General features: G+C 41.6%; 2 protein-coding genes across 11 annotated transcripts; both read left to right on the top strand.

Moving 5' to 3' along the window:
- The first annotated feature begins 34 nt into the window (after nucleotides 1-34).
- Nucleotides 35-8,564, top strand: pik3r6b (phosphoinositide-3-kinase, regulatory subunit 6b). The gene is made up of 19 exons (XM_082530886.1): nucleotides 35-487; nucleotides 645-740; nucleotides 2,107-2,219; nucleotides 2,373-2,441; nucleotides 2,570-2,705; nucleotides 2,785-2,854; nucleotides 2,947-3,130; nucleotides 3,883-4,030; nucleotides 4,110-4,202; nucleotides 4,314-4,653; nucleotides 4,739-4,835; nucleotides 4,916-5,020; nucleotides 5,098-5,208; nucleotides 6,732-6,834; nucleotides 6,926-6,999; nucleotides 7,078-7,165; nucleotides 7,279-7,331; nucleotides 7,452-7,552; nucleotides 7,634-8,564. The coding sequence occupies exons 1-19, from the start codon at nucleotides 472-474 to the stop codon at nucleotides 7,776-7,778; spliced, it is 2,142 nt and encodes a 713-aa protein (XP_082387012.1). The 5' UTR covers nucleotides 35-471; the 3' UTR covers nucleotides 7,779-8,564.
- A 475-nt stretch (nucleotides 8,565-9,039) lies between these two features.
- Nucleotides 9,040-25,019, top strand: LOC309704252 (bMERB domain-containing protein 1). 10 transcript variants are annotated; one of them, XM_082529303.1, is made up of 7 exons: nucleotides 12,203-13,960; nucleotides 15,222-15,562; nucleotides 19,586-19,706; nucleotides 22,444-22,517; nucleotides 23,286-23,400; nucleotides 24,003-24,073; nucleotides 24,195-25,019. In XM_082529303.1, the coding sequence occupies exons 2-7, from the start codon at nucleotides 15,484-15,486 to the stop codon at nucleotides 24,317-24,319; spliced, it is 585 nt and encodes a 194-aa protein (XP_082385429.1). In that variant the 5' UTR covers nucleotides 12,203-13,960; nucleotides 15,222-15,483; the 3' UTR covers nucleotides 24,320-25,019. The 10 variants fall into 10 exon arrangements, 8 of the variants coding, with proteins under 8 accessions (XP_082385429.1, XP_082385433.1, XP_082385432.1 ...); XM_082529307.1 differs by having other exon boundaries at nucleotides 24,201-25,019; XM_082529306.1 differs by having other exon boundaries at nucleotides 19,589-19,706.
- The last annotated feature ends 2,976 nt before the right edge of the window (nucleotides 25,020-27,995 follow it).

Raw genomic sequence — 27,995 nt, forward strand, 5'->3', positions numbered from 1 at the left:
TTGTTTCAGAATTTTATTTCCTCCAATAAGTTAATCACACCCTGCCGAGCATGCTTAAAATAGCAATGTGATGATCATCATGGCATTATGTCAGTAACAGGAAGCAGCAGGGAATATTCAGGAGGGAACTGTGTTCATACTTACTTGAAAACGCTCGCTCGGACAGAAGCTTCTGTAGTAAGCTTTGGAGAAATGCTGCACACAGAGCAGGAATGAAAGTAACAATGCTTTGCACGATGCGATGTATTTATAGCTGAGCCAGTCATCGGACAACAAAGCAGAAGTGCACTTACCTTTCACTGCAGGGTATCAGGTATTTGTACTCAGTTCAATTTTTGTCGTTTCGGTTGCTGGGCTGTTGGGGACTAGTGCTGAACTCTCTCCTCAGAGGAGAGGGCTTTTTGTGATTTGTTCTGGTTTGAGTCAGCTGTGCTAAAATTAAGCCTTCAAAAACTCTGAAGAGTGGAAAGGATGGTCGATCCCACAGGTGAGAGTTTTCATTTCTTCATGGGCATTCTCGTTTCACCAGTAAAAGCTGCAGTTTCGGAGTCTAGAGAATGCAAACAAAATGTGTGTGTGTGTGTGTGTGTGTGTGTGTGTGTGTGTGTGTGTGTGTGTGTGTGTGTGTGTGTGTGTTTTAACAGCTAAAGAGGACCTCTCCTCCACTTGGGACTCCAACTTGTGTGATGATGTCCAGGCTCTTTTCAAAGAGATGAAGAGCGAGAGTTGTTCCTGCAAAGGTATCCACTACTGAAAGTATATAAGCGCGCTGAAATCAAAGTCTGAAGTCAAAGAGCAACATAATGGATTATTAAAAACTCGTCATCATTGCTGAGAAACGTGTTTGTCTAGTAAAACAGACGCTTCCGTTAGCAGATAGTTTGCATCAACACAGGCGATCATTTTAACAGTATTGTTTAATTACTAATTATAATAAATAGATTCTAAAACTGTGATATATTTCCTTATCACTTCCTGTTTTCCTTCCCTTTGTTTACAATCTATTACACATACAGTCACTGGACACTTTATTAGGCACATGCTCCTAATACTGGGATAGACTCCTTTTCCCTGCAGAACTGCATTAATTCAACAAGCTGCTGGAAACATTCATCAGAGGTTTTAGGTGTATGTTGACGTGACAACATCACTAAGCTGCTGCAGATTTGTTGGCTGCACATCCATGATGTGACTCTCCCAGAGATGCTCTGTTTGACTGAGATCTGGTGAGAAGGCCTGAGCCTCTGATACAAAGCAGAATAGATCCATGCTTTTATGCTGTTTCATGTAAATTTTGACCCTACCACCCAAATGTTGCAGCAAAAATTAAGATTAATCAGACCAGGCAACATTTTTTCAATCTTCTGTTGTCCTGTGCAAACTGTACTGTAGCCTCAGTTTCCTGATTTTTGGTGGCAGGAGTGTCAGTCTGTTGGTGGGGCCCTGTCTGCCTACAAGGTTTAATATGTTCATATTTGCATTCAGAGATCCTCTTCACCTTGGCTGTAACTAGTGGTTATTTGAGTTATCATTGGCTTTATCAACTTGAAGCAATGTGCCCCTTCATCTCTCAATTCTGGACTCAACAAGACATTTTCACCCAGAGAACCGTCGCTAGCTGGATATTTTCTCGTCTTCTGATCATTCTCTGGAAACTCTTGAGATGGTTTCCATGATCAGCAGTTTCTGAAATACTCAGATCATGGTACCTGACTGGCACCAACAATCATTCTGATGCTCGATTTGAACTTCAGCAGGTCATCTTGACCTTGTCCACATAATTAAATCCTTTGAGCTGCTGCCACGTGATTGGTGGATTAGATATTTCTATTAATGAGCAGATGAACACGTGTACCTAACAAAGTGGCCGGTGAGTGTAAAGTATTTACACATGACTATGTGACTCCTAAAGCTGTGATTTATAGTTTTGAGTGAGGGATACCTAATAAGGGGCTGCAGAGCTTAGTTATTTTAAGCTAATTAGCTAATAGTAGTGGTATCAACCGTCCACCCTCTTCACACACAGTGGGATAATTTAGCTGCTAAAATAGATAGTCACACTTATCTGAGACAATGCAAGCAAACTACTGTCTGCCTGATTTGCAGGAATGCTGGTATGGAACCTCCAAAGGAAGGTGGAAGTCAATCCTTCCTGCAGCCTTTCAATAATCTCAATTCTGGTCCAAAAGCTAGAGAAGACGTTAACAACAGTTTCCAAGGTTTGTCTTTCATCAAGTCTAGTCAAAATCAAGTTGTGCAGTTGTGCAAAAGCTGTGCATTTAAAGACTTTCTTTTCTTTACTTCTGCTTAAAAAGTACAAAATGAATTCAGATACTGAATTCTTGTTTGTCTGGGTTTTTTGGCTGGTGTAGCTCCATGAGAAAAAAACCTACATGTCTGTCAACCCAGTGCTGCACACGCTCTACTATGTAGTCATTCAGGTAAGACGCACTTGGCAACACACAGCTGAAAATACGATATTGTTCATGAAAACACTGCAGCAACAGCAACAAGCTGTAAATAATGTACAAATACAGGCTGAAAGGCTTTTCTGTATTTCAATGTCCAGTCAGGTGTCACAATTCCTAAAGGTCTTTATCACAAAGCGTACGAGTGTTTGGGGAAACTGCTGATACTGCCATCGCCATACTCCGCTGTGGCTCTGCACACTCTGAGGAGCATCAAGATGGAAATGACTGCACCAGGTATCACATATCCTTACACGCGTGACCTCGATACTAAAATCCGCCCTCACTCTTACCAGACAAACCCTTTCCTCAACAGGATCTCTGTACCTGAAGAGAGTCATCGCAGAGCAAAATATCAAGAGTGAGCATTTTGCTGCCAGGGAAAAGTAAGCAGGCCATATTGAAAGACCTCCAGACCTGTATCAGAATGATTCAACTGTATATCGCAACATTATTGTCTCCTGCTTGTGTCCTGCAGAGTGTTTGTGCTGGCAGACCCAGCTGTGTTTTCTGTTTCACTGGAAGCTACGGTTAAAGCATACTTGGAAGTGTCACGCCGGCTCACAAACACACGTACTATGGAGAAAAGTGTGCTTTTCCGTGTGCTGGAGACAGGGTTAGGGACGACCTGCCAAAGCTCCAGACTAGCTCAAGCTCTTGAGGTAAATACATCCATGAGGGTGCTTTGGACAAAGAAACAGTAGTGATCCCCAGAGGATGAATCCCATTCATTTTCATGATCCCAGATTTATTATTTACTATGTATATAAATATAAACATAAGCTACATGAACTAATCACCCATTAGTTCAAATGGTGTATATGTATAAATCAGGTTTCATTTTCCAGGTTTCAAAAACAGAACTTTAGTTCACGCCACCTTGATTTCTATAAATATAAAAAATAACATGTACTGCTCAGAAAAATAAAATGAAATCAAGGAAAACTTAACAAAATTAACTTTTTTTGCTGTGAGTTTGAGTCCAGCACTGAAAGGATTTGTTTTCCACTGCACGGTGACACGGTGGTTAGCACTGTTACCGCACAGCAAGAAGGTCCTGAGTTCAAATCCAGTTTGTGTTTACGTGGGTTCTCTCGGGGTACTCCAGCTTCCTCCCACCATCCAAAGACATGCACTTAGTGGGGATAGGTTAATTGATTAATCTAAATTGCCCATGGGAGTGAATGTGAGTGGGAAAGGCTGTCTGTCTCTGTGCATTAGCCCTGCGACAGACTGGCGACCTGTCCAGGGTGTCCCTGCCTCTCGCCCTATGACAGCTGGAATAGGCTCCTGTGACCCTGCGACCCTGAAACGGAGAAGTGGAATGGATGGATGTTCCTGTGTCATTTTGTTCCCTTATTCACATCAAGCTATTCATCAAGATCTGATGTGTTCCCCTAATTTTTTTTTCCAGGTTTTAGAGGACCATGATGTGAGGCAATATTTCCAGGATGTGGTTGAAACTGTGAAGCAGAGTTTACAGCATGGTCCCGGCAGTCGTGCAGATTATCTGAAGGGGCTGAAGCAGATATACAAACACATCTTGGCTGCCTCTGAAAAAGGTCTGAGTGTAGTGTGTTATAACACAAGTTATTCTAAGTGGAGATAATAATAATAATATTTCTTATCAACTTCTCTCAGATGTATTGCATGATGAACAAGGTCCTGTGTACAGCACTACAGTGCCCTTGCCAGAGATGAACTTCCTCATGTGGACAGATGAAGAGATGCTATGTGAGCCCATCAAACAAACAAGAACTGATGCTTCATATCTATAATCTTACCACACATACAAGAAGGCTGCAGTTTTACTTGAAACTGACGTTAAATTTGTCTTTCCTTAAGGGAATCTGTTGACAGACTTTGCCCTACCTTCTGGCTCCAACTCCATTAAGGATGACAAAGAAAGGATCTCAAGAGACAGCGGGATAGTGAAGGACTTAAAGGACTCAGACGAAGCAGAGCAGCTGCCTTACACGGCTCAAAAGATACTGCGGGAACGGAGAAATGCCTTGAAGAACTCAAAGTCTGCAGAAAAACTGATTCTGATGGAGGAGAAGATGAAGGAAGATGTTACCGGAAACTCGCTTTTACTTAAAGAGGAGCGAAGTCACACGGCTCGAGTTGTGGTATTGGGGGATGACAGCACCCTGGGAAAGCTCACCAAGGCTTATTACATCATACGGTGAGGATCCCAAATACTGGAGTGTGTGTATGTGTGTGTGTGCATGCCCACTTTTAAATAAACTTTTCTAAAAATGTCCATACAGCAAGAAAGAGGCCAAACGTAACATGCTGACCAAGAAACTAGACCTGCAGCTGTACTACATCCCAGTCTCTGATGCAGAGGCTTCACCGAGTTCACCTGTGAGTTACACTGACACATTCAAAGCAGCTCTGACAGGTGTGAGGTTAGAGGACTACGTAACTCTTAATACTCCTCACAGGATGAGAGCAGGTTGTCTTTGGCGTCCTGTTTGGAGAGAGTGGATCCGTGGTACAGTGTCAACGTTAGCAGTCTGGGAGCTGCCATCCCGACGCTACCTGAGCTGGTAACCAACTGTAGCGATTACATCTTATTAATAATAACTATATGCAGTCCATCTAATCCTGTCCGCCCTTTGCACAGCCTTCTGTTTCCAGGAAACCGACAGAGCTGAGCCTTTACTTGTTGGACACCCTGTGTTACTACCTTCGCTGTGGGACACAGCCAGTTAACCTCCCGGTCTATTCAGTTAAGGTACAGCAGCGCTATCGTGTGTAGATATTGTGTTTTACATGCATTTAAATGTGGAAGGCAAAGAGCAAGGCTGGCTTTTCATGTGTCAAACATCGTAGCAGAATTCAGCTAAAAAGAAAATAATAATAAATAATGTCTATTTTTCTTACTTAAAGCTGGACTTGTGTCAAATCATGTAACTGCGTGTTGAATTTGAGTTTTAGAGTTTGGACAATGAAATGTTTTCCTGCTGATATGGGGACTTAGACATTTAGTATTAGACCTCCTGTGTCATATCTTTGTTTCATAATTTCTCACATTAGTTTTATTTGTGTGTGGATCTTTGTATCATTTTCAGTGAGTTTCAGTTCTTTTTCTCTGTTTCTAATGTAGTAATATCAAAGTTCACAGCCAAAACTGACTTGGCTTGTTCATTATTCCAATAATAGATGAGGGAACAGCCAAATTTTCAAATTGTATTCTTAAGCTCCTGAACCACATAGTTCAACTCACAGAAAGGTGAACCAGTCCCTGTGTTTGCATCTGAGGGTTTTCCCCTCTCAGGGATTCACTTATGCAACAATTTCTTGTTGTTGTTGTTGTTGTTTTTATGACTGTAACAAATTTCATGTTGATCTAATTTAAATGCTGTGTTATTTTTGGAAACTGTTTTTTTTTTCAAGTTTTAGCATAAAATATTTTTCCTACAGTGTGTGGATAACAAATCTGAGCTAAGATGAGAGAAAATGTTTCACTTTATCCACTAGGTGGACCAAATCAGAGTACAAGAAATGTTGATCTCAGTTCATAATAACTTCACAAGCTTTTTGGTGACATGCACTGGCCAGTTTATTAGGTACAGTTTGCTGAATTCATTATTTATGAAAAAGATTCAACAAGATGCTGGAAACCTTCCTCAGAGATTTTGGTGTGTTGATCCACGATAATGTTCAGTTTTGGTGAACCCATTCTAATTCTAAAAGTATTGTGACTCTGATTGTAGATTTAGTTTCCTGTTCTTAGCTGACAAGAGCAGCGAACGGCGTGGTCTTCTGCTGCTGCAGCCCATCTGCTTCAATGTGTTGTGTGTTCAGAGATGCTTTTCTGCATGCTTCGTTTGTAAAGAGTGGCTATTTGAGTAATAATTTCATTCCCATTGGCTCAAAACAGTCTGGCCAGCAGACCAGCAGTTTCTAAAATACTCAGATCATGGTGCTCAGTTTGAACTTCAGCACGTCGTCTTGACCTACATGCCTTTATAAACATATGTGACTTGATCCTTACTGCATGCCTGAATGCACTGAGTTGCTGATTGTTTGACTCCATATTTGCATCAATAGCAGATGAACATGCGTGCCTAATAAAGTGGCAGATGGGCGTCCAAATGTCTTTCCAGCTCATTCACTGTTTCCAAACAAATTCAAATGTTACAGCTTTAACTAAACTAAGTTTAGCAGTTACTTCTTCAGTGTAGAGTCTGGTAGGTGCTGTCATTCGTTTGTTCACGCTGGTTTTTGATTTGATTAAATATGCCGTGTGTTTAGATGACCCTCTCCAACTCTGATCTGGCCTCAGTGGAGGAGCTGTTTGTGTCCCACCTGGAGGCCGACATCCCAGATTTCAGACACCTTAAAGACTGGCAGCAGAGTATGTGTGCGAATCTTTCTGTGCATGTGTGTGTGGATATTGATGTAACCACGGTAACAGATGGCGACATAAACTGGCTCGTCTTTGACAGGGGAACCTTCTGTACGACAAAAGAAGTCATCGGTGGAACTCTTTGGCGTGGTTCTGTCGGTCAACTACACAAAGGTGCACCCCTTATCCTTTTACACTCATTAACACTGTCACACTTGCACACAGACTCACACTCACTGATGTTCTCAACAGGCCACTTTAAGCAAACGAGACGTTAAAGGAGAAGCATCTATGACCTGGCGTGTGGTGCTTACCTCAGAGCCGGCAGCTTCAGCGTCAGGTTTGTTGTTGGTTTTCTTTTTTTGTTTGGTTTTTTTTTTATCAATTGCTTTATTTCAGTGCAATAAGAATTATGTGGAGAAAAAACTGAGTCATCCTTTTCATTTTGTTTAGGGGAGAGTTACCTGGCTGCAAGGTTTGACTCTCTGAACCCCGCATACAACACAGTAAGACGTTATTCTCTTCTGCCTTGGATTATTGGCTAGTTATATCTCATTATGCATGATGCAGTGGAAGTGCTTTATCCATATCTGAAGGCAACCGTTAACTGAATCTGTTAATGATAGAAAATCGAAACTCGAAACATCAGCATCAGGACAATGGAGCAACGAACACTCTGCGTGTGTCTGGACAAAGACCCTCACAGGATATACACCAATGTCCAAAAGTAATTTTATGCTTCTTCTGTTTTTACTTGTCCACTCTCACCCTTTAAGAAAAACTAACATGCTGCATTGTTCTTTTACAGAATAGAAATCTCTCCATGCTTGGACCCGGGTTGCACCATTCGGTGTAGGTACAGCATCGGCAGCGAGCAAGAGCTGCCACTCAGCAAGTATCTGGACAAAGTCATGTCACTGCCAATCAACAGCTTCTCTGGTGTCAGCATGTGAGGGACACAGGCTGACTGCTTCACAGTCATCTTAATGTTACATTAGCAAAGCATATCCGTTCACCCATCAGTTCATTTTCTTCACCTCGCATACAGTTCAGGGTCGTGGTGGGCTAGAGCTAGAGGCAGAAGCAGGTCACCTCTACATTGCAGAGTAGAATCATCTACACTGTCTTGTGTTTAGTAACATTAATGTTAATCCCTTTGGATCCTCTTAATTTAGTAACACACGATTATTTGGATTCCATTATCTCTCTCGCTAACTGAATTCTAAATGCTTACAAATCCTGTGATAAGAGTTAACGGATCCTCTACAGGAGAAAAAGTAGTTAGGTTCTACTAACTAAGAATGCAGAGCAAGTCTGCATGTCGAAGTATCCCAATGCATCGATCTACCCCTGAATGTGTGAATGTTAGAGGTGTGTATGCAACAGGAAAAAAGTGCTTGTATGAACAGGCGTGATTGGTTGAATGAGGCTTGCAGTAAAATGTGCTTTGAGTGTTTGTATTAAAGCTCTACATAAGTACCTGTTCAGTTAATTTGCTTCAAAGACAAAGTACTACAAGTATCCAAGTGCTTGTTACCTGTGGCCATTTTTCAATAATAAACTTTATATTTTATAAGCTGGTCGTGGATTTTTTATGTCATAAATCAACTTAATCAGTGCAATGAAATACTACAATAATGCCATGTGGCATCCAGCAGACGAGGTTAAAGTCCCACATGCTGGGGAGGTAAAAAGAAAGAAGAAGAAAGAAACATATATGTGATTTGAACCTCTTGATGTATGTGAATTTTTAGGGTTGAATCAAGTTGAATCACCCCATGTGACACCTGTTAGAGAGCAGAGGTGTAAAAAAACAGCATGTGCTGGAGTTTGGTATTTTCTGCTTTGTGTCAAACTGCTGTACGATGCTTTCTGCGACTTGAGCCATGATCCAGGCAAACAAACACACAAGTTTCATTGCTCAAAAGAAAAGAAGTCCGGAGATTCAAATCCCCCCAAAAAGGGGGTCATTTTAAAGTCAGCACTAATCACACTAACTGAAGTGGTTCTTACTGAAGATTTTTATCTTTGCACTGAGGAGACAAATATAAAATTCAAACCAGATGACCTGCTTTAATAACGTGTAATTGGACATCAAAACAGAGGAGTTGGAGCTCTCTGATCACTCTCTGATGAACTGCGCCTATCGCCTAATCGAGCTGCGACGATGCTCTCTGTAGTGCACACGGGCATCCACACCAACAGGAGGAGCTATAGTCGTGGGAATCTGCGCCCACAGGTGTGAACTCGCACTGCTGCTGCTGCTGAGCGCGTACCCGACTGCTACAGGTGTCCAGAGCTCAGAGCAACAAAGGTTCAAACCCGGGAGTGCGCTGTCGGAGTCGCGGGTGGGAAATGATCGACAGAAGAGGATAAGGAACTTGGGCAGAATTTAAAAGGTAAATGTTAAACTTTGTTTTTCTTCCTTTATAAAGTTGGCGTGACGTGGACTAGTCCTCCACATCTTGCAGGCACAGGTGCGTCCAGCCTGACGGGTGGTTTCCTTACAGTCTGTCATTTCCTCGTTTTTTTCGTGTCAGCTTATTTCCTCAAACACAATGAAGTCGCTGTAGGGTGATCATTTGAGTCTGTCTGCTTCGCATGTGAGTGTGGATAAGTTACTATAAAAACAGATACTTTATTATTGTTGGAGCTACAGCGAAATAAACGAGGGCCAGCCCTCAACTCATTTATTAAGGGCCTCTATCGCATTAGGAACAGCACGAGGAATCATTTTATTACCCGAGAACAGAAATAAATCGCCTGGAGTCTTCAATTTATTTATTTAAACAACTCTATATGGCCAACATAATGGCAAAACATAACTAAAATGAATGTCCACATTTAATATTTCTTAAATGCTATACAAGGATAGCATGACAGGTGTTTACTTTGACTGCACAGATGTTATCTGTGAGCAAGTAATGGATTCATTTTTAAAAGACTGGACATGAATAACTTGAGCTTATTATATAATATTAAACTAAAGTGTATTTCTATCTAGTTTGGCATCTTGACAATCCTTTCTTTAAATATGTAACACACATTCTAGGGTCAACTTAAAAAAAAGCAGATCTGAAAATGTAAAACTGAGGTCAGAGGTCAAATGCGACTGATATTTCCACGCAAACTGTAATGTGATATTTAGAGTCCTCATACACCAGTATCATTTCCTGATTTTTGCCAATACAAACAAAGTCAGCAGAATCTAAAGCACACTTCTGAAGATAAAAGACATATTATGAAAGTTTGACTTTATTTGTCCTTAAAAAAGGTCAGAGGTCAAAGGAACGTAATATTTAGAATCCCTATATATCTATATGCTGTCAATATAAACAATGGCAGGAAGAAACATAGTTTTAAATAGCTTTATATAGCATTATTACCACTTTGACCTTTAGATAATTTTGCCTTTCTTTAAGGAGAGGTCAGAGGTCAAATCTTTGTATGATGATGTCTGATGCCTTTTCAGAATGTATTAGTATCAAAAGACTGAAATGTCTGCACTAACATTTTTATATTTTCTCTGTCTCTCTCAGTTTGAATCGCTCCATGTGACAGCTAGCAGGACGGACTCTAAGCTGCTCAAACATGAAGAGGATCAAGCAGATTGACATAAAGCGAGCCCTCGCTATGGCTGGAACCTTTAACTTCCTGTGCTCCTGCGCTAAAGCATGCTTGCTGCCCTTCCTCACCCTGTACTTCAGACAGCTTGGCCTGACTCCTGCCATGACGGGCATCGTCATGGGTACCAAGCACTTTATTACGCTGGTGTGGAGCCCCGCGGCGAGCCTGCTCTCCAAACACTACAACAAGAGACGAGCAGTGATCTGCGGCTCTGTCGTGTTTTCGGCAGCAGCCGCTCTGCTCCTCCTGCTCATCCCGCACACGGATATGCATGCATGGACTTGTAACGCCTCGGATCCGCATGTCGGCCCGCCCCAAAATCCATCTGATGTATTGTCAGTGAACATCACTGGACCTGTAACATCCCATCCAAAACCTCATGTTTCCCAGTCGCTTGTCACTCATCTTCCTGATGCTGATAGGAAAGCTCCTGTTATTACAAATGAAACTTCACCTCATCATCATCACCATCACAATCACAGTCATACCACTGAATCTCCTCTTCTTTATGCGCCACAAAAGAATGAATCAAAGGTGCTTGAAAGTTCCAGCAGCTCTTTGGCAACTCCGGTCAGAAACAAGAGGTCTGAGCTGAAATCAGAGCAGCAAACGGGGGAGAAAAAGGATGAGAGTTCTTTGGGCTTCCTGGGCAGCCTAAAGGTGATGGACACTCAGCATCAGCTCTTCTTCTTGATACTCATCATCATGTGTGTGTGGGAGGTGGCATCCGCACCCTTGGAGTGGAATGTAGACGACGGCCTCTACGAATATTTAGATTTCGCGGATGCCTCGGACCGCTACAGCAGCACCAGGGTGTGGGGTGTACTTGGAGCAGCATGCGGGGTTGGGGTAACCGGCCTGCTGGTGAGCCGACTGGCATGCCTCATAGCTGCTCAGACCTCAAGGAGTGTGGTGCATTTCTACTGCTATGCCAGCCTGGCATTTCTGGTCCTGCCCCTGGCCATGTCCCTCCCTCTCTACCTGAACAAGAAGCGAAACAGGACCAGCGGGCTCCTGAAAGCCCTGCAACTGGTGCGCGGCTCCCCACAGGCTGTGCTCTGCGTCTTCACCACCCTGCTGGTCGGGGTGGCGAACTCGGCCATCGACAACTTCCTCCTGTGGCAGATGCAGGATCGCGGAAGCAGTGAGCTGCACATGGGACTATCTCTTGCCCTCGCTCTGCTCTCGCAGGCCGCCTTCCCTCTGATGGCTGGCCGAGTCTCCAGGCTGCTCGGCCCTAGGAGGATGCTCGCAGTTGGAGCCGCGAGTCTCGGCCTGCAGTGCTTCTACTACTCCTTCCTCTGGGGAGCGTGGGCTGCACTGCCTGCTCAGGTGCTGAGTTGTTTCAGCAGCGGAGCTCTCTGGTGGGCCGTGAAGCTCCAGTGTGAGGACATCGCCACACCAGGGGCTGAGAGGAGCGTCAGGAGGGTCTACAAGTCCCTCTCTATTCATCTGGGTAGTGCACTGGGGAGTTTGGCTGGAGGGTTTGTGGCCCAAAGCATCGGGCTCACATGGATGTTCAGAGGACTGGCGATGGTTTTGATGGTGTGGTGTGTGTGCCTGCCCCTGCTCCAGTGGAAAGCCCCCCACCACCGCAGGATTAACTATTCCCGCCTGCTGGCAGCGGACGCAAGCGAGGCCAGTGACTCCGAGTCAGAACAGGAGAGAGACTGGCTTGATAAAGCAATGGAAAATGACAAAAGCAACAACAACAGTGCAAGGAAGGTAAACCACTAAAACCTCCAGACGGTGAAAATATTAAAAGGAGCATAAAGCAATTCTGTGAATAAGAAGAATAAATTCACTGTCACATAATAAATGAATCAGATTTTGCTATTAATATGGAAATGGGAGTCATCGTTCCCTTCGAGCTCTGCAGCCTTGCTTAAAGATATGTCACTCTTCATCACCAAGTTGCACAGTCCAGATGGGGATGATTAATTTCCCACCCTGACAGGATTCATTACAATCAAAAGTGTTGACTTTTCCTTCTCATTACTTTTCCATCAGAATTAAATGTTACGTCATCCAGTCTGTCCCTCCATTTTTTATTTTATTTTCTTTTATCAGTCTGTGAGTGTCAGCTCTACGGATGGATTTTGGGATTCATCTCTGGGCCTCCTGAGCTTTTACTAATGTACATTTGCATAAGCGGTTATTGTTTTCTAAAGCAAAGAAGGCAGCAGGATTACAGCCGAGCAAATCAATTACTCAGTGCCGCCGGGCAGCTTAAACAGCCTGAGGTATTGTGTTAATGGAAGCATGGAAGCTTCTCTCATGGTGTATAAACACAAGACGTGTGCAAAAGGTGAGGCCAAACTGTTGCACCACCACACCCGAACCTGCTGTTAATCAGCTGGAGGAGTCGCAGCTGACTGCTCTCACTTATCAGCTTTGTGTCTCCCTCTGGGCTCTAAACTCTGAACTGAAGATATAGATGAAGCAAGATGAAAATCTTTGTTTATGTGTATTGAACTGGGGTAACTTGAGCACATTCAGAATGTCTTGTGCAAAAATGACTTGAGTTGTACAGCCCTGAGCTGCGACGACAGTCAGAAGACACCTGTTTAAATTTTTATTTGTCTAATTTATATTTCTGCTCATGTCAGATGTTCTCTCTCCATAAAAGATGGATTTAGACTGTGAAACCTTAAATCTGCATTTCTTGCACTGACCAGCAGGGGGCAAATGCTACGTTTGGAGAAAGGACTCCAATTACATAGAAGTCTATATGAAAGAGAACCTATTTCTGAACCAATTTATCATAAATGCTTTTCCAATGAGTTTATGGTCTCAATTCTGAGCATCAAGTGTTCTTATTTTGTAAATTTTGGTCCAGTTTAGAGTTTAATAGACAATAAATGAGAGTATACTATAGGACGGGGTGGGCAACTACAGGCCCCGAGGGCCGGTGTCCTGCAGGTTTTAGATGTGTCCTTGATCCAACACAGCTGATTCAAATGGCTAAATTACCTCCTCTACATGTCTTGAAGTTCTCCAGCCGCCTGGTAATGAACTAATCATGTGATTCAGGTGTGTTGACCCAGGGTGAGATCTAAAACTTGCAGGACACCGGCTCTCGAGGCCTGGAGTTGCCCACCGCTGCTATAGGACATGGCTTCACAAGTACAAGTGTAACTTCATAGAGTCCTCAGTCAGATTCAACGTTGCTCAAGATGGCTATGGCATAAACTGCTGAACTAAAAGCTTTAAAAACCAGTCAGTGGAGTAACACTGGTTAAGTCCATCTTTTGTATACAGTCTGTGGGAATGCTGTAAGTCACAGGTGTCGAACTCCAGGCCTCGAGGGCCGGTGTCCTGCAGGTTTAGATGTGTCCTTGATCCAACACAGCTGATTCAAAAGGCAAAATGACCTCCACAACATGTCTTGAAGTTCTCCAGTGGCCTGGTAATGAACTAATCATTTGATTCAGGTGTGTTGACCCAGGGTGGTATCTAAAACCTGCAGGACACCGGCTCTCGAGGCCTGGAGTTCGACACCTCTGCTGTAAGTGGAAAAAAATCCCAAAACGTTTTGTCTCCAAATGAAAACTGTGAAATCTGATATTTTACCTCCGGTTTTGTCTTCACTTAAAAGTGCTAAACATTTAATTTCTATGCAGTGAAGTAGCATTGATCTAAGGGCTCCATAAGATTATTATAGTTACAGGGTTGTTGTTTTTTTGTTTTTTTTTAATGGTATATAAAAGAAATGATTGTGATGTGTTTGGGGGGGTTTGAATAATTATATTGCTACTTACTTTGCATGACCTGAAAGCCAAAGTAGATAGTAAAAACTTGAATGTGCGACACATTTTGAGCCAGTTTTAGAAACAGTGTTCACTCTGTCGGGCTTACAGATGTTCTTGCCTTGTCATATAACATGAATGGCAGTCATTTTCCTTCATGTGCTTCTGGGCTTGTGGCAACAAATGTGTGAAGTGTCTGGCTGGCTTCGTGGCTGTGGGACATGGCTATCTATGGCACAGTGGCAGCTCTAGTGTGCGGGCAGACGCATGCTGCACTCCCCGAACATCTGGCCTGCTGCCTCGAGGGCCCGCCTGCGTGAAATCGAGTTCTCTCCACTTTGTCGAGAGCTGAACTCAGTCAGGCTAGATGAAAAATTCATGATGATAGACAGCTGGATTCTCCTGTGGAGAGTGCTACTGTTGTGGTTACAGTGGAGGAAACCATTAAAACGGAAGAAGTCTGTTTAACCTTTATTGTCTTTTGTTGTTTTAAAATGAGGATACCTTTGTGCCTTTGCCTAACATCCAGTGAACCTGTGTAGAGATTTTTTTTTATGACCACCATAGTAATCCACACTGAGATAGACTGCCATTGACGCTGATGATGATGGTTCTCTGAGAGTGGAACCATGAGAGGTATACCTGAACTTTTTGAGGGAAGGATTTGAAAGTTTGACTAAAATGTCTCCGTTCATTGATCTCCATGAATTCTGATTCAGACTTTTGTGCTCCTCTGAAGGTGAAGTGAAGGGAAGTCGGTTCAGTTTTGGATTTAAAAAAGCAGAATTTGCTTATAAAGAGATTTCGTTCCCCAACTTTGGGAAAGAGTACATTCATGACAAGCACTGCTGTCTATAAATATCACCTGGCATGGCTTTAATCTGACATCCTTTAAGATCTTAATGTGACTCAGAGTGAAAGAACAAATTTAGTTTGGAGCATTTTTTTTTCTCTCTTGATGGATTTAATTATAATTTTCCACATTCTCCCACTTTGCACTCATTGCTTTGCTCCTGCCAGTCAGTAGGTGGAGCCTCGGAGCTCGCATGAGGTGCAACAGCTTTCTTTTTTCCATGCTCAGAGATCCACGGCTGTAGGACTGGATGGACTCAGCATCAGCTGGCAGCTGTCCTCTCTTTGTGTTTCCTCACACGTTTGGGCAATGCTGCATGGACCTGGGGGACACCTTTTAATATTCATTTTAAGCTTGTGCGAGAATCTCCTTTGAATTTCCTCTGCAGACAAAGAAGAAGAAGTGTCTTTTTTTTTCTTTTTAAGAAAAATGGAAAAAGAGAGAAAATCCTCTCAAGTGTGCGGCGCCCTGGAAGACACGCAGGTGGATGAAGCGGCGGAAAAAGCAGGTGACTTTCTGAGCATCGTGTTTGAGTTTGCCTGTGTGCGTGTGCTGTTGCTGCGAGAAGTGATCTAGGAAGGAAGCAGACTTTTAGATCCTTGAAGATCACCACTGTGAGCATCATGTTAAAGTTGTATGTCAGCAGGGCCGTAGCCAGGGCTCCCTCGGGCTGGGGGCGGGCTATGTGTAAGAAGTTTACTAGAATAGATCAGTTATCAACATTAATCCCATCTCGTATGGACAATTAATTAAACGATGTCAACCTTTTTTATTACAATTGTTTGTCATTCCCTAATATACTCAAATTTTAAAATATAAATACACAAATGGCAATAAAAGCAAAATGAGGCAACCAGCAGCTTGGTCTGCAGCAATGTGCCTGAAAGTAATCCTTTAATTTTGTTTTGTTTTTTGTTTTTTTTTAATGAGAGCAAAAACTGTCAATCTCTTTAACTGACATATAGATTTTTTTTCTCTTAAAAAAAAAAATGAAACGCAGTGGAAGATAATCTCCACGTATTCACATTTCTGTGACACAAGAAGAGGAAAAGTGGTGCATTCTGCTGAGGCGTGCACTTTTTTTTTTACTTAAAGAATGATGCAGCTGTCTGAACTCTGCAGCCCAAACAAAGTCTCCTCGGTCAGTAGTCCCAACAGCTGTAGTTTATATGCCGACCAAAATTAGAACATTTTACTTAAAATAACATTTTACTGAATTTGTAAAAAATATATATATATTTATGGGAACATCTGTATACTGTTAGGGCTATAAGTATTTGGACAATGACACTTTTTTCTGTAATTTTATCATAATTAATCTTAAATCAAAAAGTAAAAGCTGTGATTGAAGTGTGGAATTTCAGCTTATAGTTAAGAGACCTGACAGAGGTTAGAGTTAAGTGTCAATCATATATATTTCACCCTGTAATATTCTTAATATTTATAACTGAGCGATTTGTATATATTAGTGCTGTTTCTTAAATTTGTAATTTTTGTAATATATCGTATTATTTAATTAGTCTGTTACTGTCTTAGAGCAACTATAACCTACATCATTTCTTATGGATCATTAAAGTATTCTGATTGTGACCAACAAAGTTTTTCATTAATTGTTTTAGGAATAACATTTTTATGCCTTGTTCTCTGCATTCAGAGACTCAAACGTAATTAGTAATTAATGTTTTTAATGGTCCTCAGCTGGAAAAAAAGGGTGGAGTGCCCACTCCGGGTCAGGGACGAGTTCCTGCCCCAAGTGGAGGAGTTTAAGTATCTGGGGGTCTTGTTCACGAGTGATGGGAGAAGGGAGCCGGAGATCGACAGACGGATTGGTGCAGATTGTACCGGTCTGTTGTGGTGAAGAGAGAGCTGAGTGTAAAAGCGAAGCTCTCAATTGACCGGTCGATCTACGTCCCTACCCTCACCCATGGTGACGAGCTGTGGGTAGTGACCGAAAGAATGAGATCGCGAATACAAGCGGCGGAAATGAGCTTCCTCCGAAGGGTGGCTGGCCTCTCCCTTAGAGATAGGGTGAGAAGTTCAGCCATCTGGGAGGGGCTCAGAGTAGAGCAGCTGCTCCTTCACATCGAAAGGAGCCAGCTGAGGTGGTTCAGACATCTGCCAAGGATGCCCCCTGGGCGCCTCCTGGGTGAGGTTTTCCAGGCATGCCCCACCGGGAGGAGGCCCCGGGGCAGATCCAGGACATGCTGGAGAGATTATATCTCTCGGCTGGCCTTGGAACGCCTTGGTGTTCCCCCGGACAAGCTGGGGAAGGTGGCTGGGGAGAGGGAGGTCTGGGCTTCTCTGCTTGGGCTGCTGCCCCCGCGACCCGGCCCCGGATAAGCGGAAGAAGATGGATGGATATTTTTAATAGTGGGATAAAATTTAGAACTCGTGCTTCTGTGCTGTGTTTCCTGCCTTGTGTTGCTCTGCTTGGCCTTTGCTGCAGTCACCTTCAGCTGCTGCTTGCTTGTGGGTCTTTGCACCTTCAGTTTTGTCACACACTTATGGACCTACAGCAACATTCAAAAGGGTAAAAAAAAAAGTTACGGTTGACAGCAGTAAAAATCTGAAAGGAAACGACATCAAAGATTTTTGGATTGGGTGCTCGAGACGAGTAAACGATACAGTTTGCGTGTTGACATGAAGCTTCTGTACAAAGTGAATAATTTAAAGTGACAGGGTGAAATAAAAAGCTTCAAACAGTTTCTGACAGAAAGCTCGGAGCCAAAAAAAAAATGACAAGAAAAGGAACGCATGCAGATTGCTTCAACACTAAAACACCTGCTGATAATTAATATGTAGATGAACAGCGGCGGGATTGCCATGTGGGGAGTTTTGAGGGTTTGTGTTTGTGTTGGCTCGCTGTTCAGTGTGATTGTAGTATGTTTTCACACAAGGTCGGGTAATTAAAAGCCAATCCAAGCTCTGCTGGATGACTCATCGCTCCTGGTGAGGAGTAGGAGGCTGCGGGAGCAGGGTGGGGAATGCAGTTATTCAGGGACGTGCAGAGAGTTACTTGGGGGAAGTATCCACAAAGCTCTGATCACATCGTAGCGGGAAGCTGTTTTAGACCCAAGGTGGTTTTAATTGCTTGTTTGACTATCTTGATTTTGATTTTCCTGGAGAAATTTGCCACACATGGCTTACATGTTAAAATCCATTGTTGCAATCAAGTTAAAATAAAAACTGCAAGTATTCGACAAGCCAACAATACTGACTTTGCTTTCAATGTGCACAGACAGCAACAGCTTGCATAATTAGCCTGTGATGCATGAATCAGCACCCACAATACCAAAGCTCTGCACCTGGATCTCTTGAAAAAATCCAGTTGTACACCTGTCCTGCTGCTACATTTAAATATTAGAAGTATACATAGATTAAAGTTACACATGCAAACCACACGCTGGTAATAGTAATCAGCTGTTCTTATGAAGACTGCTCATCACACTCTATGCTATGCTGGGATTTCCAGGGTAATTCAGTTAACAAAAGATACTTAAAAGGGACATATCATGCTTGTTCAGATTTTTTTTTTTTTTCATGTACTCTACCAGAGTAGCTTTGCACAAGTCACAGTTCAAAATAATGCTTATTTATCTTAACAAGTCTGGAGGCTGTAGCCCCTCTGTTTATCCACCATCTTAAACAAACTGTGCTAGCTCTTTCTCCTCTTCTTTAAGCTAGTTTCATCTGATTGGCTGCCCCTTAAATATAAGATTTGAATATAGGTGCGCCGGACATGACCATATCAGGGGTATCTACGGTGGCCCTGAGTGGTCAAACACACTGCAGCTTAAGAAAACAGCAGCAAATAGAAAAATACTGATGACCGTCAGTGCTACACCTCTGCCTCTTAGTAGATGCACCTATGGTAAATATTTGAAAATCCTAGGTGACTTCCTTCTTGACTTATAGCATTCAGAGATGGTTTTGGGAACACAATAATGTGACAGAACAGCTGTGAAAGTGAAGGAGACTGAGACACGCTTAAAAAAAGTGGAGGATTCATCTCTATTGTGATGGAGAAAAAGAAGCCACTCATGTGTGTTTTAATACTGTAGATACATGTTTGCTGTTAGCTTGTTGCTTCATGGTCTCCACAAAAGACAATAAAGCAACAAGATTTTTGTGATATTTTTTCTCAGTGTTTTTTCTTTTTCCATTGTGTTTTATTCAATTTCTGTTGTGTTTTGTGTGATATTTGCAATATTTTATATTTGTGCTTTTGACCTCTCAGGTCTACTATAGATAACCGCTCCCAGTGACTTCATTCAGAGCCACAAGGTGGAAAAAATGGGCAAAACAGAGCACTTAGGGCACTCACGGATTACATACACTGAGATCATCATATAATACTCTGGCTATGTTTAATACGAGTGCACACTTTGCAGCTATACATACATGTTTAAAAATAAGGAAAAGCGTAACGGGTCCTCTGTATGCCTTCATGTTCGGAGCTAACTATGAGTAAACTCTCCAAGGTGTATTATCAGACCCAAACAGCTGTATTCTGATCTTGTCTGTCTCTCAGCAGATGATGTCATTTCCATGGCCGACTCCACAATCACCGTCGAGGATATCGAAGGAGAGCTGTTCAGAATCGAACGAATACGAGACATTCTCGTGCGGAGAGAGTCAGAGCTGAGATACATGTAAGATCTCCAGACCTCTTCGTGTTAGGTACATTTAAACATGCTCAGGGCATAAATCCAGACTACATCTCATTAGTTTAGTTTGTTTTTTTAGGATTTATGGTTCTCTGTCTGTTGGAGGAGGAGAGCTTTTGTAAGAGGATGAAATATTCCTCTGTTATCTCATGTGATGTTTTACTGTTTGGTCCCCTGCTGCCACATACACTACAAAACTTTAAAGTTCAGGGATCTGAATGCACCAATATACCGCTAAGATACCCTCAGGAGTCAGAGATGATGCACCACAACTGTCAACCATCAGTGACTGGAGCAGCCATGTGGATGATGGAAGTGAGGAAAACAGCCGTGCTATTTCAGGCCTTAGCAGACGAACAGCACATACACACCCACAGTTTGTTTGTTATTTTATTCGATCTTGAAAGCTGGCTTTTGTTTCTGCTGGTCTTTTCTCATTATTTTGGCGCAGCAGAGTAAGAAAGAGAGGCTAGCACTGCATAATATAGCCATACGGTGAACTTGAAAACTGAAAATAATCATTGTTGTTCTGGGTTTTGTTTTGTCTTTTGATGAAATATGTCATAAATATCATCTCTTTTCATGTTCAGCCATAACCAGAGGGTGAGAAGTGATGCACAGTCTCAATGTTCCTATCTCTCTTTTACTTTCACTCACAATTATTAAAGCCATGGTTTTACTTTTTTACTAAACATGTAGCTGGGAGTCTTGGCTTAAATACATGAAGCAGGAAAAATTGTGCAAATAACAACAGTTCTAATAAGAATCCTGTGAAAAATCTGTTAATTTACTCTGTTCATTTAATCTGTATGGTTTCATCCGTTTGACTGCATGCAGAAACCAAGCTGGTGCAATTACTTTTGTAGTAGTTCCCAGACTACTTTTAAATCAGGGTTAGCGCTCATCCTATTCCAGGAGAAGTGAAACCCAACTTGTCAGATCAATTATAGACACAAAGCCTATTTCAGATTCCCACTGATACGTATTGTGGTCAACATATGGTTCCATTTCCTAAGTAAGACGTCAAACTTTAGACGTCACTTGTTCATGTGATTTATTTGTTCATGTAATTTTACATGGAAATGAAATTGATGACACAAAGAATATTTATTATAGTTTATTTCTTTGACCTTTTAAACAACAGGTTTAGCTGTTTCCTGTGTAGAGAGCCTTTTACCCGACCTTTTATAATAATAACTGCCAATAGATAACTTTTTTATTCTACTATGTGGATAGTGTTATAACTTCAGACTTTGTCACATTAAAAATAAAATTGTACAGAACTGTGTAGAGTACTGCATAAAAGTTTTAACACAACACAAAGTAGTCATGGATTGGTCTCTCCAGAGCCCGGATCTCAGCATTATTTAAGCAGTGAAGGGTTAATCTTGACAAAGAACAGAACAAAAGGCAGCCAACATGAAAAGAAAAGCTTTCAATGTCCTTCAAGAAGTCTAGAGAATTGTTCCTGAACACTACTTAAAGACACTACAAGAAGTCTGCATAAGAAAGTTCAGGCATAACAGAGTTCAAGAATAACGGTGGTCGTACCAAATACTGACTTTCAAGCTCACCACAATTGTAGAAATTCTCTTTTTGCCTGTGTTTCCATGTAAGTTTGCACACATTTCATTTAATCACTGCACATACTTTTCCATTTTCCTAGCAAAATGTAAAGAAATGAAGGGTTGCTCAAGACTTTTGAAGAACTTAAGTTTACTTTTGCCCAATGTCAACAACTAAGCAGGTCATATAGTTATTTCTTGGCTGACTTTCCATTCTGTTGTTAATGTTTAACAGCACATCCTTTTAAGCAGTTAATATAGTTAGCTAACTATTAGAGAACAGCATTAGCAAAGAGATAATAAGATAAACGTTTTACATTCAGGGCTCCCCTTTATCTGGGTAGCAAAGCTTAAAAACTAAAAAGATTAAAAGTAACAAAATTAAGTAGGTGAATCTCAAACTCAACCTTTGAAGCATAGTTCTATTATTTATCCAACACTGTTTGGGTTTATTTTGATCTCTATGTTCTCTGAGTATCTTTCCTGGGGTTTTTTTTTTTTTTTTTTGGTGGGGGGGGGGTTGTACCACAGAAGTCCTCTTATAGGCAGCAAACACATCCTCGTCCTTTAGGCTCTCTGTGACATTCATACAAACTCCTGCTTTCAAGCATTTTGAATAAACACGTCGCTGTGAGCCTATGAGTCACGCTGGCATATATACAGCTGAAGTACACTGAAGTGAAACCTATTTAATTAAAGCAGCAGCTCAGAGCACATCTATTACAGTCACTTTCCTCTTTTTAACACCACTGTTATTTATAGCAGCCCACACGTATGCGCACACGCCGCCACATACACAGATAATACCCATGCAACCAGCCCCTGTTGTTTGGAAATCGCCATCAGAGTCAGAGGACAAAATGAGATGTGATACTGTTGGGTGTGATTCATTCACAGAGGGCAATGTGGTGGCGTTACTTCAGCTAATAAACCACTGTCATCTGTGGCCAAAAGCTGAGTCCAGTGGTTGTTTCTTTGATATACCCATACAATTGTCACACAAGGTGGGAATTACCACATAAAACATATTTTTTCTAAAGCCCATGTGAAGACAAGTGTAGCTTAACTGTTGTTTTACCTGAATATCAGCTTGTTTGCTGCAGATATCTAAAGTTTGGTGAAGAAATATTTTCTTTATTTGTCTTTTTTTCTCTCAGGATGGACGACATCCAGCTCTGCAAAGAAATCACAAGGCTGAAGCAGGAGTTGCAGAAGCTTGTCTCAATTCCAGGTAAATTAAAAAGTAGCCTGCGCCTCTCGACTTTAACCTGTGCTTTGAGCGGGCCCTGTGCGGTTCTTGTTTGCTCTGTCATAGTTGAAAAGATATGAGCTGTCTCCAGTAACGCAGTTCAGCGAGGACTGGAGTGAATTAAGCACATCTTCAGAACGAGCTTGCTGTCAATTAAAGAGAAATACTTTTTAAAAGAAAGGTTTTCAGGTAAAGCAACAATGAGCCTCTGGAGCCTTTTCTGTGTTCTACTTAAATTTTATTTCTTTATTGTCGAAGGAATACTCGCATTCCTCTGTTCATTAAGTTGAGATGGCAACCCAGAGAGAAAAGACAGTTGCTCTGGCAACTAAAAAGAAAAGTAGTAAAACTACCATAAAAAATTCCAAACTGTTCATTTGTTTGGAAGTGAGCAAACTTACAAATTCAGTGAAGGACGCAGTACTTATTTCCCCCGCTGAGTGCAGAAGGGCATAAGAATCTATATTCTTGGTCGACTCTTGTGGTCCCAAAAAGAAGTCAAGATGAAAATGACCCTACTCACTCACCTCACTAACATTTATAACAAGTTCGTTTCTCATCGTACTGAATACAACACGATGGGAGTAAAATAGAGGATGAAGCAGCTTTGAATTAAAGCTCAAGGCTTCTCAATGAAACTGACAGATGCTGGCACAGTGGCTACATCCATCTCTTTTTATAAAGTCTGTTGGTACACTGCACAGTGACTACAATTTCTAACAGAAGGCTTGTCTCGTGACTACTGAACAGACAAAGACAAGTCCAAAGAGGACCGGGAGAGAGAAGAGAAGCTGCTGCAGCAGATCAACAAGCTGGTGGAGACCAGAGACTTCCTTGTGGACGACGTAGAGTTTGAAAGGCTGAGGTGAGGCTAATGGATGAAAAGAACTTTGACTGAGTGCCACACTCTGGTATTCAGGGGGATTACAGAGATGAGTCAGACATAAAAAGCATCTCCTGACTTGTCTTTTAATTCTACAGTTTATTATTGATTATCGGTTCTGTTCTGTCAGAGTACTTCGGTTCACCACCTTTGCCGTGTAACAGAATCTGGACAATAATCTGATCCTTCATGTGATGTTTCCACTGACAAAAGCGCATACAGCTTTAAAGCCTTAATTAGTTATTTGTTACTTAATTCTTCATATAGCTCCACTCCTACGAAGCCCCTTTGTATATTTTCCTAATTAATGATAGCATGTCCACCATCACTCACAGATCAGCTGTCGCTTCTGATAACTAGGTTGTTATTTCGGAGAAAAATCTGCCTGTAAAAACTTAGCAGGAGCGTGACAGTCACCTCCGCTCGTTAGTTAAAGTAAATGCGAAAATATTCTGAACTGTGAGGATGCTGTGATGCCCACAGCCTGGGATTTAAAGCAAGCCTTGTGGTGTTTAACAAGATGTAATAAAAATTTTAAACCCTGTAATTCACAGTGAATAACAAGGAAATATGCTTTTTCACAGGGAGAGAGAGGAAGACAGAGAGATGGCAGCCTTCTTACAGTCCAAATTTCCCAAAGCTTTGGCTGCAAAAGGTGAGTCTAACCAGAAAGCTGGCAGTTAACAGTTAACTATTGAAGCCAGTTAAGTAACCAGTAAATCTTAATGATTGTGAACCCACTGTGGTGATTGTACTGTCATGTCCTCTCCTTTAAGCTTCAGGTGCTTCGCAAGATCGAAAGGTGGCGTTTAAATCCCAGCAGACCTCAGCGCCGCTTCTCACGAAAACCGGCCTCACGCTGCTGAAAGACTGCTGCGGCTTCACCTGCTCCGTCATGTGACTCAGAAAGCCCAGAAAGTGGGTTCTGCTCATCTGGGCGTTGAGTTTTCAGTGGGAGAAATGTTTCGTCACACATCCCAAGTGACCAGACGTTAAGACGAAAAGTGACAACAGTTGATACTATCTTCAAATGTACGTTTGTTAGTGTGTGTGTGCGTGTGTGCACATAAACAGGCTTCCTCAGTGCTTTCTTGTATCAGCTGTGTCCTTACAGGAAAGATTATATGTGTTCTGCTGTAATGTGAGTGACATGTACTGAAATAGTTTGTTTGGTGTGCTGCTGTGAAATACCGTGTATTGCAGCAGGAGAGCTTGCCGCCTTATGAATCTGCTAATGATTCCTGCTCGGTTACAGTACTTAGACGTTATTGTAGCTGCTCTGACGGTGCCATTAGCCTTTGAAGATATATTAGAAAGTGGAAGTGCAGATATCTCTCTGAGAGCAAACTCTTACCAGTCTCACTTTGGCATTTGCTGTGGCGCATTGATTAATGTAATTACATTGTTATGACTGTAACTGGGCATAACTTGTTTTTTAGTAAGGAGTCATGCAGTGTTTGTTTAAAAAGAACATTTAAAAGACGAGTTTCACATGTGAGATCTGATTCATAGTAAACAACTGTGTCCACTGTTTAGTAAGTTTCATGTAACTCTTAATGTAGCATCTTGGAGTGTTGTAATAAAGATTTTTAGTGCTCTTCCTTTGTGTTTGTCCTAAATATTAGATCCACTGGTTAAAGGAGCCTCCTCCCTTCTGTAAGTGTTCGGTGATCGCTCGCTGATATTTCCCTGTGCTTCGTTTAATATGTGGTCCACGTAGTTCATGGACTCCTTCGCTGACTCCATCCAGAGACTACTCCAGCTGTGTGTAGCAGCAGTGTCAGCTCTAAAGTTCCCATTTTTAAAAGATATCATCAACACATCAGCAACATCAGACTCAGCTATAAAATCATGAGCAATTTTTAATAATAAGAATAATGTTTCATGTAATTATTAAAATAGTACATATTACATAGATAGAAAGAATGATTGATATGCATTGTTTATTAGATACAGCTTGCTAGGAGCACCTTTTGCCTTCAAAGCTGCCTGAATGACATCTATGTCCAGCAGGCCCGGCCCTAACCAATCTGGCGCCCTAGGCAAGATTTTAGGTGGCGCCCCCCTACATCGGCAGTGTAGTGTATGTACTCAGAAGAAACCGAATAGCTTTGTCTTTGACCTTTTTTTTTTTTTACTTAAAGAAAGCAAATTCACAATCAGAATAATTAACAAGATAAAAAAATATATGAATAAATAAATGAATACAAAAAATAAAAAATGAATATATGAAATACAATAAATTTTACATACATAAACACAATAAAACGTGTCAACAAGTTGGATAAAATAAATTAAAAATACAATATAAATAAGGCACTGCACAAAACAAGATATTAAATAAACCAGTATGACTTTAACAACTATATTACAAAAAAGGGGATCCTACAGAGTTCTCTAGTTGTGCTTTTTAATACTGCATTAACTAGAATGACTTACAAATTACTGTACACCACCCCCTCATCAACCTCACATCACCTGCTACAGCCTTACTCTCCTAGTCTTTCTTGCAGCAAAGTCATCTACAACATCATCATATGACAACTGATTTGAGACCACATGATTTATGCTTATGATGGAAAGTCCACTGAGACGTTCTTGCATCATAGTAGATCTCAGGTAGGTTTTAATGAGTTTGAGCTTAGAGAAGCTTCTTTCAGCAGCAGCCACTGTAACAGGAAGAGTGGCAAAGATTCTCAGAGCAACCCACATGTTGGGGTAAATTTCTGCCAGCTTCTTCTCATGCAGGAAGGTCAAGAGTTCCATGTTTGTCATGTTCTTTGATGGCAATGGTGGGAAATTCTGCATTTCCATTGCAAGCTCTGTGCCATTAATGTCCGGCTGGCTGTCATGGGTCAGAGTAGTACTCAGTGTTTGGCACTGCTGTAGCAGCTCTTCTATTTGTAAGTTGTGGAAATTGAGGAGTACTCCAAACTTGTCATTCACCTCTCCAAGGTTCTGAAATCTCTCATCAAGTGAAGAGATGGCTGTATCCACTACCACATTAAAAAATGTGGTTTCCATTTTTTTTAAGGGCATCTTGTATGGGCTCATCTGGAGACTCATAACCGAAGTGCCTTTTGGTGGTTCTCAATCGCTTTTGTTTGAGTTCAGCCTCCACATTCATTTCTTCACACATCTCCTTTGCCGTTGTCTGTGCATCAGAAAATCCAGTGTTTCTGTAGCTGGTGAGGGAATCTTTGGTTTTCTTCAGCAAGTCGACAGCCACATCTAGCTGCATGGAGGGCGACTGCACCGCTTGATGCTGCTGCAAAACTGGTGGGTTGTGCTGCTGAGGTGGAGGCAACAGGAAGACCGCTTGATGCTGCTGCATCATGGCTGGGTTGTGCTGCTGATGCTGCATCACTGGTGGGTTGTGCTGCTGAAGTGGAGGCAGCAGCGGTAGATGTGGTAGATGGCCCAGGGGTGGGATTTAGAAACTTCAACAGTGCATCTGAAGAGAGGAGTATGTGACACCACTGAGTATTAAAGTCTAATAATAAAAACATATGATTCCAGGAATAAAATGAAATGATATAATATAAATGAAAAACCAAAGAGATATATGTATGATCATAACTGATATGCAAATTAGATTAGATTCAATTCATTGTCATCATTACAGTGAAATGCTGAATGGCAGAATGCAAAGTAACAGTATAATATCATATGAGAATGTTATTTTATGATTATCTTTGACCGAATCACAGCAGTGCTCATATTAAAAAACAGCATTCCCTCTCATGTGATATTGCTTAACATTAATGATGTGCACTTTAACAACTAGGCTTAGAACTATAATATATACAGGGGTGGAAAAGTGACTATTACCTGCAGGGTAAACGTTAGCTAACCAGAAGGCAATAACAATGTAAACAAAAAACACCTGCTTAAAAGATGAATACAAATGAGGAATGGTGGGAAAGGTGGGAGTACTGTAATTACCTAACGTTACATTATTATTTTCCATAACAATTTAGCCCCCTCCACAATATTAACTGACGTTAAAACAGTTAACTAGCTATTTATTGATTAGCAATTAGCTAATCATGTAACATTAGCTTAATGCTAAAAATTTAGGTTACTATCACATTCAGACAAATAATTTCATGTAGGCTAACGTTACCTATCTCTGTCTTTTTCTCGTTTCTCCTCCTCTTCTTTTCTCTTTTTTCTTCCCTGGGCACCTGACAGTTTTGGCCGTTTTGACACCTTGTGTTGATTTTTTGATGTGGTGACGTCCAAAAGGAACCATGATACGGGAAGGGAGGGGGCGCACCGTGCTGGGAGGGGGGGGCGTAATGTTGTAACAAATAATATTTCTATTAAATAAGCTTTACTTTGCATTTTAATTAACGTGGGATTATTTTTTGTATTTAGAAATAATAGTAAATAATAAAATGTGCCATTAATAATAGCACCAACTTTTTTTTTTTTTCAACATTCGTGGCACTGGCGTGGCGCCCCCTGATGGACGGCGCCCTTAGCATTTGCCTATACGGCCTATGCCACGGGCCGGCCCTGATGTCCAGATCTCCAACAGAGCATTTGACTACAGTGAACTCATTGTCATGTTT

Source organism: Aulonocara stuartgranti (assembly GCF_965226115.1).
Source record: "Aulonocara stuartgranti genome assembly, chromosome: 4".
NCBI classification, from domain to species: Eukaryota; Metazoa; Chordata; class Actinopteri; order Cichliformes; family Cichlidae; genus Aulonocara; species Aulonocara stuartgranti.

Coding starts and splice junctions, on each gene's coding strand:
- LOC309704252 (XM_082529303.1), top strand. CDS start 15,484: ATGGAAAAAGAGAGAAAATCCTCTCAAGTGTGCGGCGCCCTGGAAGAC. Junction 15,563..19,585: donor TGAAGCGGCGGAAAAAGCAG/GTGACTTTCTGA, acceptor TCTGTCTCTCAG/CAGATGATGTCATTTCCATG. Junction 22,518..23,285: donor GAAGCTTGTCTCAATTCCAG/GTAAATTAAAAA, acceptor ACTACTGAACAG/ACAAAGACAAGTCCAAAGAG.
- pik3r6b (XM_082530886.1), top strand. Junction 2,855..2,946: donor CATTTTGCTGCCAGGGAAAA/GTAAGCAGGCCA, acceptor TGTGTCCTGCAG/AGTGTTTGTGCTGGCAGACC. Junction 4,654..4,738: donor AAGGCTTATTACATCATACG/GTGAGGATCCCA, acceptor ATGTCCATACAG/CAAGAAAGAGGCCAAACGTA.